Raw genomic sequence first — 12,215 nt, forward strand, 5'->3', positions numbered from 1 at the left:
TGCTATGGGGGGACACCCCCTATATGGGAGCTATAGGGGACCCCTGCCCCATATGGGAGCTATAAGGGACACCCCCAATATGGGAGCTATAGGGGACGCCCCCCCCCCTCCCCAGGGAGACGTCCTTCGGGAGCGAAGAGCCAGCCCTGAACTCGACCCTGAACCCCAACTCTGACCCTGAACCCGACCCTAAACTTGACCCTAAACCCTAATTCTGACCTTAAACTTGACCCTAAACCCTAAGCCCAGCCCTAAACTCAACCCAAAACCCGAACTCAACCCTAAACTTGACACTAAACCCGACCTGAAACTCTAAACTCGACCCTAAACCCCAACTCCAACCCTAAACCCAACCCTGAACCTTAAATCCAACCCTAAAAATCGACCCTAAACCGAAACTCAACCCTAAGCTCAACCCTAAACCCAACCTGAAACCCTAAACTCAACCCTAAACCCTAACTCTGACCCTAAACTCGACCCTAAACCCTAAGCCCAGCCCCAAACTCAACCCTAAACCCGAACTCAACCATAAACCCCGAACTCGACCCTAAACCCAAACCCTAAACCTTAAACTCGACCCTAAACCCCAATTCTGACCTTAAACTCGACCCTAAACCCAACCTGAAACCCTAAACTCGACCCTAAACCTAACTCTGACCCTAAACTCGACCCTAAACCCGACCTGAAACCCTAAACTCGACCCTAAACCCTAACTCTGACCCTAAACTCGACCCTAAACCCGACCTGAAACCCTAAACTCGACCCTAAACCCTAAGCCCAGCCCTAAACTCGACCCTAAACCCTAACTCTGACCCTAAACTCGACCCTAAACCCTAATTCCGACCCTAAACTCGACCCTAAACCCGAACTTTAGACCTAAACTCAACCCTAAACCCAACCCCAAGCCCAACTGTAAACCCCACCCACAACTCCAATCCTAATTAGCATTCCAGATGTATTTATCCTAATTTCTGCCTCGTTAATGATTCCCCTGGCACTAATTGAGCTTAATTAACGCCGGCGGCGTTTGAAATGCTAATTAAGCCCGGCGCAGCCGTCAGCCCCGCCCAAATCGTTCATTTCATTTCTCTTAAATTTCACATTTTTAATTAGTCGCCCGACAATATTTGGACGTAATTAAACCCCGCCATCCATCGAACACTAATTAAGCCTAATTTATGCATCCATCGCGCTTAATTAGCATTCTAATTCCGGTTCCAAATGTCAGGTTTTAATTTTCTCGTCCTAATCCGGCGTAATTAACGAGCGCGCCGTTAAATAGCTCGCACACGTTCGTTACAGGTAATTAGCTTCCTGTTTATTATTCGACGGGCTCAGTTATTAATTAATGGTTTTATTAGCAGCAATTATTTATTGTTTCCAACTAATTAGTCACTTTATTTTGGTTTCTTAATTATTTTTATTACCTGTCGTGTTTTCTCTTTCATTTTTGGCTTTATTTTTATTAATTAATTAATAAAACCGCTAATTTTTCTGCTTTTGATCAATTTAATTAATTTTATTTCTTTTTCTGCTTTATTTTTCTTTATTAATCAAGACACTAATTTTTCTGCTTTTAATTAGTTTTATTTTCTCTTTTCTTTTAATTTTCAGCTTTACTTTCATTTATTAATTAATCAATATGCCAATTTTTCTGCTTTTAATTAATTCAATTAATTTTATTTTCTCTTTTATTTTCATTTTCTGCTTTGGTTTTCTTTATTAATTAATAAACATGCTAATTTTTCACTTTTAATTAATTTAATTAATTTTATTTTTGCTTTTATTTTCATTTTCTGCTTTATTTTTATTAATTAATTAATAAACAGGCTAATTTTTCTGCTTTTAATCAATTTAATTAATTTTATTTTCATTTTCTGCTTTATTTTTCTTTATTAATTAATCAATATGCTAATTTTTCTGCTTTTAATTAATTTTATTTTCCCTTTTATTTTCATTTTCTGTTCTGTTCTTCTTTATTAATTAATAAACACACTAATTTTTCTGCTTTTAATTAATTCAATTAATTGTATTTCCTCTTTTATTTTCATTTTTGGTGTTATTTTTCTTTATTAATTAATAAACACGCTAATTTTTCTGCTTTTAATTAATTTTATTTTCCCTTTTACTTTCATTTTCTGTTCTGTTCTTCTTTATTAATTAATAAATAAGCTAATTTTTCTGCTTTTAATTAATTAATTGTATTTTCTCTTTTATTTTCATTTTTGGCGTCATTTTTCTTTATTAATTAATCAATATGCTAAATTTTTCCGCTTTTAATTAATTTAATTAATTTTATTTTCTCTTTTCATTTTCTGTTTTGTTCTTCTTTATTAATGAATAAACACGCTAATTTTTCCGCTTTTAATTACTTTTATTAACTTTATTTTCCCTTTTACTTTCATTTTCTGCTGTGTTTTTCTTTATTAATTACTGAACACGCTAATTTTTCTGCTTTTAATTAAGGGGGGGAGGGGGAGGTCCCGCGGCAGTGGGCGCGCTGAGGGCTCCCGGCCACCAGATGGCGCCAGAGCACCGCGGGTGGGGCTGCGTCGTCGTCATCACCATCGTCATCGTCATCATCGTCATCACCATCGTCATCGTCATCGTTGTCATCGTCATCGTCATCTCATCACCATCGTCATCGTCATCGTCATCGTCGTCATCGTCATCGTTGTCATCGTCATCGTCATCGTCATCTCATCACCAGCATCGTCGTCGTCGTCGTCGTCATCGTCATCATCATCGTCACCACCACCGTCATCGTCATCATCATTGTCATCATCGTTATCGTCATCTCATCCCCACCACCATCACCACCACCGCCGTCATCATCATCATCATCATCACCACCATCCTCATCTCCCCATCTTCATCATCATCACCATCTCATCCCCACCATCACCATCATCATCATCATCCCCACCATCATCACCATCACCGTCATCATCATCACCACCACCATCATCATCTTCACCATCTCATCCCCACCACCACCACCACCGCCGTCATCATCATCATCATCATCACCATCCTCATCTCCCCATCATCATCATCATCATCATCTCATCCCCACCACCATCACCATCATCGTCATCACCATCTCCACCACCATCATCATCTTCACCATCTCATCCCCACCACCACCACCATCACCACCACCGCCGTCATCTTCATCATCACCACCACCACCACCATCCTCATCTCCCCATCATCATCATCATCACCATCTCATCCCCATCATCACCATCATCATCATCATCATCATCATCACCACCACCATCCTCATCTCCCCATCATCATCATCATCATCATCATCATCATCATCATCATCCCCACCACCATCATCATCATCATCTCCACCACCATCACCATCATCATCATCATCATCCCCACCACCATCATCTTCACCATCTCATCCCCACCACCACCACCATCACCACCACCGCCGTCATCTTCATCATCTCATTCCCACCACCACCACCATCATCGTCATCATCTCCACCACCATCATCATCTTCACCATCTCATCCCCACCATCACCATCATCGTCATCATCATCTCCCCACCACCATCATCTCCCCACCTTCATCATCTCCCCACCTTCATAATCTCCCCACCACCATCATCTCCCCACCACCATCATCTCCCCACCTTCATCATCTCCCCACCTTCATCATCTCCCCACCACCCCCCATCCAGGTGTCCCCACCCGCCCCCCCAACGGAACCCGGTTGTCCCCTCTTCTCCTCTTGAACCCAGGTGTCCACATCTCCCCCCGCTTCGGCATTGACCACTCTCGGACCACGGGCTTGAATAAATATCTCCTGTATTGGGGGCAGGGCTCTCCAGGAGAAGAGGAGACCGCCCCACGGAGGCCACCACCACCCCACGGAGCCCACCACCCCGCGGAGGACACGGCTGCACGGAGAGGCCGTGGAGGACACGGAGCTGTGGAGAACACCAAGCCGTGGAGGACATCAAATCACGGAGAACGTCAAGAGGTTGACCATGGAGGCCACCAACCGACGAAGACCTTGACTCCGTGGAGGCCACCGACCCACGGAGGCCGCTGACCCATGGATACCTTGGCCCCGCAGAAGCTGTTGACCCATGGAGGCCACCAACCAACCAGACCTTGACTCCGTGGAGGCCACCAACCCATGGATACCTTGGCCCCGCAGAAGCTGTTGACCCACGGAGGCCATCAAAGCATGGAGGTCAGAGACCGAGGAGGCCACGTGGACCCACGGAGGCCTTGGACCCATGGAGACCTTGGACCCACGGACGCCTTGAACCCATGGAGACCTTGGCTTCATGACCCCATGGAGACCGCAGGCTCGTGGAGACCCTCAACCCACGGAGGCCACCGGGACCATGCTGCCCAGGAACCTCCAACCATGGGTCCACGTTCTCCAGCGCCCCGTAGACGTTGCCGTGCCCCGACGCTGGTTGACGCCGTGGGGCCGCCACCCCGAGCGCCGTAGAAACATCGCCGTCGGCCGAAGCTCTTCGGAACCCCTCCCAGATCCCACCCCACCACCCCACCACGCCCTCACCCCGAGGCGGTGAGGCCACCACCCCTCAGAAGCTTCACGTCAAGGAGCCCTGGGACTCGTTCTGGGGTGACCGAGGAGAACACCAACCCACCGCCGCCCTCAACTTGTCCCCCGCCGCCGTCCCCACCCCGGCCACCGCCCTCTGGACCGCCGTGGAGGAGAAGTAGAAGATGAGAGGGTCCAAGGCGGCGTTGAGGCTGGTGAGGAGCAAAGCGTAGACCCTCCAGTCGGGACTTCTCTTCTCCACGAATCCCACCACGTGCGAGATGTTGTAGGGGGCGAAGCAGACCCCAAAATTGACCATGGTGGCCATGGCCAAGCCCACCGCTCGTTGTTTCTTCTCCAAGGGGATGTTGGGACGAGCCAGGAGAGCCCGGACGAAGTTGACGTAGCAGAAGACGGTGACGGCGAAGGGGAGGAGGAAGAGGACGAGGAAGAGCTCCAGGCGGAGCGGAAGGACGAAGCTCAGCTGGTCCTTGGAGAAGTCGTGGTAGCATTTGTAGGCGTCGGTGGCGTTGGAGCCGTGGTGGACACCAGGAGCTGAGGAACCACGGACGGTGGTGGACCGGAAGATGCTGGTGGGGCTGGAGATCTCCTGGACGTCGACGGTGGTTTTGGAGATGTTGGGGTTGGAGGGCTTGGGGCCACCGGGGTTGGAGGGCTTGGGGCCACCAGGGTTGGAGATGACGGCGGCGGTGGTGGCACCTCGGCGGAGGAAGCCCTTGGCCACGGAGCGCTTGGACTGGGAGATCTTGAAGACCTCCTCCACGACGTTGGAGATCTTGAAGGCACCGGGGTGGAAGCCCTCAGGGCCGGCGATGGCCAAGCCGTTGAGGTCAAAACCATCGCCCTCGGCCATCTTGGAGCCACCGGGCCGGAACCGACGGACCGCCGAGTTGACCGGCGCCGACCCGTTGACCTCTGGGTGGCCACCACCTCCGTGATACTGGGCCACGAAGACGATGGAGCAATGGGAACAGGCCAAGAGCCAGAGGACCACGCTGGCGGCCATGGCCCGGCCGGGTCTTCTCCAATCTTTGTAGTGGTGGGGGAAGACCACGCCCAGGTAGCGCTCAACGCTGAGGGCCGCCAAGAAGAGGCTGCTGAGGTAGATGCTGGAGTAGAAGCAGAAGTTGGCCAACGGGCAGAGGACAGCCGGTAAAGGCCACGTCATGCCGGCCGCCGCTTCGGCCATCTTGAAAGGGAGGAAGAGGAGGAGGAGAAGGTCGGCGGCCGTCAGGTTGAGGAGGAGGATGTCCGAGGGGGACACGCGCCGACGGGCTTTGCCCAAGAGGGTGGCGAAGGTGAAGACGTTGGCCGGGAAGCCCACGGTGAAGGTGAGGATGTAGACGGTGAGGACCAGCATGGTTGGAAGGGGCGAAGCTGGGGGAGAAGAAGAGATGGAGGCCTGAGAAGGGTGGGGTGATGGGTGGGAGGAGCCAGGTGGGCGCTGTGGGTCCTACTTGGGTGGGGGGACCCAGATGTTGGAGGAGGAACCCAAGGGTTGGAGGAGAAACCCAAGGATCTCAGGAGGAACCCAAGGGTTTGAGGAGGAACCCGAGGATCTGAGGAGGAACCCAAAGGTTGGAGGAGGAAGCCAAGGATCTGAGGAGGAACCCAAGGATCTCAGGAGAAACCCAAGGGTTTGAGGAGGAACCCAAGGATCTCAGGAGGAACCCAAGGGTTTGAGGAGGAACCCAAGGATCTCAGGAGGAACCCAAAGGTTGGAGGAGGAACCCAAGGATCTGAGGAGGAACCCAAGGATCTCAGGAGAAACCCAAGGATCGGAGGAGAAACCTAAGGATCTCAGGAGGAATCCAAGGATTGGAGGAGGAACCTGAGGATCTGAGGAGGACCCCAAGGGATTGAGGAGGAACCCAAGGGATGATCGGAGGAGGAAGCCAAGGATCTGAGGAGAAACCTGAGGATCTGAGGAGGAACCCAAGGATCTCAGGAGGAACCTGAGGATCTCAGGAGGAACCCAAAGGTCTCAGGAGGAACCCAAGGATCTCAGGAGGAATCCAAGGATTGGAGGAGGAACCCAAGGGATTGAGGAGGAACCGAAGGATCTGAGGAGGAACCCAAAGGTTGGAGGAGGAACCTGAGGATCTCAGGAGGAATCCAGGGATCTGAGGAGGAACCCAAGGGTTTGAGGAGGAACCCAAGGATCTCAGGAGGAACCCAAAGGTTGGAGGAGGAAGCCAAGGATCTGAGGAGGAACACAAGGATCTGAGGAGGAACCCAAGGATCGGAGGAGAAACCTAAGGATCTCAGGAGGAATCCAGGGATTGGAGGAGGAACCTGAGGATCTGAGGAGGACCCCAAGGGATTGAGGAGGAACCCAAGGATCTGAGGAGGAACCCAAAGGTTGGAGGAGGAACCTGAGGATCTCAGGAGGAATCCAGGGATCTGAGGAGGAACCCAACGGTTGGAGGAGGAACCCAAGGATCTCAGGAGGAACCCAACGGTTGGAGGAGGAACCCAAGGATCTGAGGAGGAAACCAAGGATCTCAGGAGGAACCCAAGGATCTGAGGAGAAACCCAAGGATCTCAGGAGGAAACCAAGGATCTGAGGAGGAAGCCAAGGATCTCAGGAGGAAGCCAAGGGTTTGAAGAGGAACCTGAGGATCTCAGGAGGAACCCGAGGATCTGAGGAGGACCCCAAGGGATTGAGGAGGAACCCAACGGTTGGAGGAGGAACCTGAGGATTGGAGGAGGACCCCAAGGGATTGAGGAGGAACCCAATGATTGGAGGAGGACCCCAAGGATCTGAGGAGGAATCCAAGGATTGGAGGAGGAACCCGAGGATTGGAGGAGGACCCCAAGGGATTGAGGAGGACCCCAAGGATCTGAGGAGGCTTCTACTGGTCCCACCAGTGGACCAAGAGAAGGACCTGCAGAAGCCCCCCCCCCCACATCTCGGTGGTCCTCACCCTCCTCCACCCCCCCCCCCGCTCCCCGAACGGCACCCAGGGATTGGTGGGGGGGGGGGGGGACAACGGAGGGGGAGGGGAAGGGTCCACCTTGGGTGGGTGGGGGGTGGGGGGAGGGGCTCACCCGGCTGCGCGTTTTCCCGCCGCCACCTCCCAGTCCCAAACTGGGAGGCGGTTGGGTGGGGGAGGGGCGGTGGCCACCCGTCATTTGTTGAACTTCTCGTTTCCTGGAATGGGGGGTGGGGGAGGGGTGGGGTGGGGGAGGGGCGGCCGCTGAGGTCCATGGGTGCTGGGGGGGGGGGTGGGGGGGGGTCCCCGGACACCCAGGTCCCCTCGGGGTGGGGGTGGAGCTGCTGGAACCCCCTCGAGATGCCTTCAACCCCTCATCCCAGTTGGCCCCCCCCAGTTCCTCCCAGTATCCCTCCCCCCCCCCCAACTCCGCCATCTTCCCCCGCCCCCCACCCCAAAAATCCCACGCGGGACCCCTCCCCCACGCATCCGCTTGCCCCTCCCCCACCCCCCAATTTAACCCCTCCCCCCCCCCTCCCAGTTACCCCAGTTCTCCCAGTAGGACCTCGGGTGCCCCCGGCGTTTGGGTGCCGCCTCCGGATTTTTGGGTGCCCCCTCCCCCCCCCCCCCCCCCCCGCGATTTTTGGGTGCCCCCCCCCCCCTCGCGGGGTGGGGGAGGGGAAGCGGAAGTGGGGGGGGGGGGAGGGGAAGTGGTTTCCCCGCCGTTTCCTGACCGGACGCCGCGTTGACGTCAGCGGGGTGGGGGGAGGGGTGGGTGGGGGGGGGTGCCCCTCCCCCCACCCCACCCCGAAAATCCCCCCCCCCCCCCACCCCGGAAGAGCATCTTGGTCCCGCCCCTCCCCCCGCTCTGCTGTCATCTGATTGGTTCTCCCGGCACGGAGCTGGGGGGGCGGGGCGAGGCCATTGGGCGGCGGCTCCGGAGCGGGGGAGGGGGGGATGGGAAGGGTTTTGGGGGGGGGACTTGAGCCCAGCTCAAGCCAAGGTCTTGGTTAAACCCAGCTCAACCCGAGGTCTAAGTTGGACCCAGCTCAACTCGAGGTCTAAGTTGAACCCAGCTCAACCCGAGGTCTAAGTTGGACCCAGCTCAACCCAAGGTCTTGGTTAAACCCAGCTCAACACGAGGTCTAAGTTCGACCCAGCTCAACTCGAGGTCTAAGTTGGACCCAGCTCAACTCAAGGTCTAAGTTGGACCCAGCTCAACCCAAGGTCTTGGTTAAACCCAGCTCAACACGAGGTCTAAGTTGGACCCAGCTCAACCCAAGGTCTTGGTTAAACCCAGCTCAACACGAGGTCTAAGTTCGACCCAGCTCAACTCGAGGTCTAAGTTGGACCCAGCTCAACCCAAGGTCTAAGTTGGACCCAGCTCAACTCAAGGTCTAAGTTGGACCCAGCTCAACCCAAGGTCTTGGTTAAACCCAGCTCAACTCAAGTTCTACGTTGAACCCAGCTCAACCCAAGGCCCTCAAGATGCCACCAGCTCCAGTTGAGTTGGCCAACGGCGGTTGGGGTCTACGAGGGTCCTGAGGGACCTGAGGTGGGTGGGGGTCCCTGGGTTGGGATCTTGGGGGGGTTCCTGATGGACCTGGGGTGGGTTGGGGTCCCTGGGTTGGGGTCTTGGGGGGGTTCCTGAGGGACCTGAGGTGGGTTGGGGTCTTTGGGGGGTTCCTGAGGGACCTGAGGTGGGTGGGGGTCCCTGGGTTGGGATCTTGGGGGGGTTCCTGAGGGACCTGAGGTGGGTGGGGGTCTTTGGTGGGTTCCTGAGGGACCTGAGGTGGGTTGGGGTCTTTGGGTTGGGATCTTGGGGGGGTTCCTGATGGACCTGGGGTGGGTTGGGGTCTTTGGGGGGTTCCTGATGGACCTGAGGTGGGTTGGGGTCTTTGGGTTGGGGTCTTGGGGGGGTTCCTGATGGACCTGAGGTGGGTGGGGGTCCCTGGGTTGGGGTCTCTGGGGGGTTCCTGAAGGACCTGAGGTGGGTGGGGGTCTCTGGGGGGTTCCTGAAGGACCTGAGGTGGGTGCCACGCCCTCCCCCACCCCTTACGACCAATTAATTGACCCAGAAACTGGTTTTTACTGGGAGGTGGTGGCCCTCTTGGTGGCACCGGCGATGGTGGCCACGGTTTGGGGCATGACCCCATGGTGGCACGTCCCTCACGATGACCCGGACCCTGACCCTGAAGTGGCCACCTCTGTGTCCTCCGTGTCCCCATGTCCTCACCGCCCAGGAACCCCCGTGGTGGCCAAGCCCTCATGTCCTTGGAGATGTTTTATGGTGTCCCCATGTCCCCGTGGTGGCCACGTCCCCGTGTCCCCGTGGTGGCCAAGCCCTCATGTCCTTGGAGATGTTTTATGGTGTCCCCATGTCCCCGTGGTGGCCACGTCCCCGTGTCCCCGTGGTGGCCAAGCCCTCATGTCCTTGGAGATGTTTTATGGTGTCCCCATGTCCCCGTGGTGGCCAAGCCCTCATGTCCCCACGTCCCCATGGACGTTTGATGGTGTCCCCGTGGTGGCCACGTCCCCGTGTCCCCATGGTGGCCAAGCCCTCATGTCCTTGGAGATGTTTTATGGTGTCCCCATGTCCCCGTGGTGGCCAAGCCCTCATGTCCCCACGTCCCCATGGACGTTTGATGGTGTCCCCGTGGTGGCCACGTCCCCGTGTCCCCATGGTGGCCAAGCCCTCATGTCCTTGGAGATGTTTTATGGTGTCCCCATGTCCCCGTGCTGGCCAAGCCCTCACGTCCCCACGTCCCCATGGACGTTTGATGGTGTCCCCGTGGTGGCCACGTCCCCGTGTCCCCATGGTGGCCAAGCCCTCATGTCCTTGGAGATGTTTTATGGTGTCCCCGTGTCCCCGTGGTGGCCAAGCCCTCATGTCCCCACGTCCCCATGGACGTTTGATGGTGTCCCCGTGGTGGCCATGTCCCCGTGTCCCCTTGATGGCCAAGCTCTCCCGTGGTGGCCACCTCCTCGTATCTTGATGTCCCCAAGTTCTCAGTGCTTCAGGGTGACGTACTCAACGGTGTCCCCACCCTGTCCCACCGGTGTCCCCGAGGAGGACAGGGCCAGAGCGGCATAGACCAAGGTCCCGTCCCTGTCCCCGTCCCTGTGACCGGGACCAGGTGGGACGTTCTCGTAGTCGGAACCTTCGGTGGCCTGCGGGGACGGACGGTGGCTGTGACAGGGGGTGGGGACGTCAAGGGGGACATTGTTGGGGACACGGGGGACATCAAGGAGGACATGAAGGGCCTCAAAGGGGACATGGGGCACGTTGGAGTCATGGTGGACATCAGGAGGTACATGGGGGACATGAAGAGGTGCATGGGGGACATCAAGAGGTACATGGTGGACATCAAGAGGGGACATGGGGGACATCAAGAGGGGACATGGGGGACATCAAGGGAGACATCAAGGGGGACATTGAGGTCTTTGGGGACATCAAAGGGGACTTGGGGGACATTGGGGTCTTTGGGGACATGGTGGACATCAAGGAGGACATGGAGGACATCAAGAAGGACATCAAGGAGGAACTTGGGGGATATTGAGGTCTTTGGGGACATGGTGGACATCAAGGGGGACATGGGGGACATTGGGGGCATGGGGGACATCAAGGAGGGCATGGAGGACATCAAGGGGGACATTGAGGTGGTTTGGGACATGGTGGACCTCAAGGGGGACATGAGGGACATTGGGGTCTTTGGGGACGTGGAGGACATCAAGGAGGGCGTGGAGGACATCAAGGGGGACATGGGGGACATCAAGGGGGACATGGGGGACAGTTTATTTGGAGCATGGGGGACGTCAAGGGGAACATTGAGGTTGTTTGGGAGATGGAGAACATCAAGGGGGACATGGAGGACGTCAAGGAGGAGATGGGGAACTGACATTATTGGAGATATGGGGCACATTGGGGACATGGTGGACATCAAGGAGGACGTGGAGGACATCAAGGGGGACATGGGGGACATCAAGGAGGACATGGGGGACATCAAAGGGGACATGAGGGACATCAAGGAGGACGTGGAGGACATCAAGGGGGACATGAGGGACATTTGGGTCTTTGGGGACGTGGAGGACATCAAGGAGGACATGGGGGACATCAAGGAGGGCATGGTGGACATCAAGGGGGACATGAGGGACATTGGGGTCTTTGGGGACGTGGAGGACATCAAGGAGGACATGGGGGACATCAAGGGGGACATGAGGGACATTGGGGTCTTTGGGGACATGGTGGACATCAAGGGGGACATGAGGGACATCAAGGGGGACATGAGGGACATTGGGGTCTTTGGGGACGTGGAGGACATCAAGGAGGACGTGGAGGACATCAAGGAGGACATGGGGGACATCAAGGGGGACATGAGGGACATCAAGGGGGACATCAGGGGGGACATGGGGGACATCAGGGGGGACATCGGGGGGACATGGGTCACGTTGGGGTCACGGTGGACACCAAGGGGGACACGGGGCGGCACCCGCCTACCTTGGCAGCACCCTCGTTCCTCTGGAGGACCGTGTAGACAACGGCGTCCCCTCTCATCCTGGGGTGGGGTGGGGACACGGTGACAAAGGAGAAGGGTTGGGGGGGTGGTCAAGGGCGCCCCCTGCAGGACGGGAGGAGAAGTTACCTGGGGACAGCTCCAGAGCCGGGAGGGGACAGCAAGGACGCGTAACTGACGGCGTCGGCAGGGCCACCGGG

The 12,215-nt window shown here is 55.6% G+C and overlaps 1 protein-coding gene and 1 long non-coding RNA gene across 2 annotated transcripts; both read right to left on the reverse strand.

The window, feature by feature from the left end:
* Positions 1 to 4,593: 4,593 nt before the first annotated feature.
* On the reverse strand, positions 4,594 to 5,931 carry LOC104475432 (free fatty acid receptor 2). Its single transcript, XM_086771639.1, has one exon. It carries the CDS (start codon positions 5,923 to 5,925, stop codon positions 4,594 to 4,596), a length of 1,332 nt encoding a protein of 443 aa, XP_086627765.1. The 5' UTR covers positions 5,926 to 5,931.
* A 4,269-nt stretch (positions 5,932 to 10,200) lies between these two features.
* On the reverse strand, positions 10,201 to 12,206 carry LOC147596154 (uncharacterized). The gene is made up of 3 exons (XR_015261563.1): positions 12,145 to 12,206; positions 12,000 to 12,057; positions 10,201 to 10,672 (listed from the first exon to the last, which is right to left on the reverse strand). It is a non-coding gene; the product is annotated as an uncharacterized LOC147596154 (long non-coding RNA).
* Between the last annotated feature and the right edge of the window lie 9 nt (positions 12,207 to 12,215).

Source organism: Chlamydotis macqueenii, unplaced genomic scaffold (assembly GCF_036417535.1).
Source record: "Chlamydotis macqueenii isolate bChlMac1 unplaced genomic scaffold, bChlMac1.mat HAP1_SCAFFOLD_134, whole genome shotgun sequence".
In the NCBI taxonomy this organism is placed as follows: Eukaryota; Metazoa; Chordata; class Aves; order Otidiformes; family Otididae; genus Chlamydotis; species Chlamydotis macqueenii.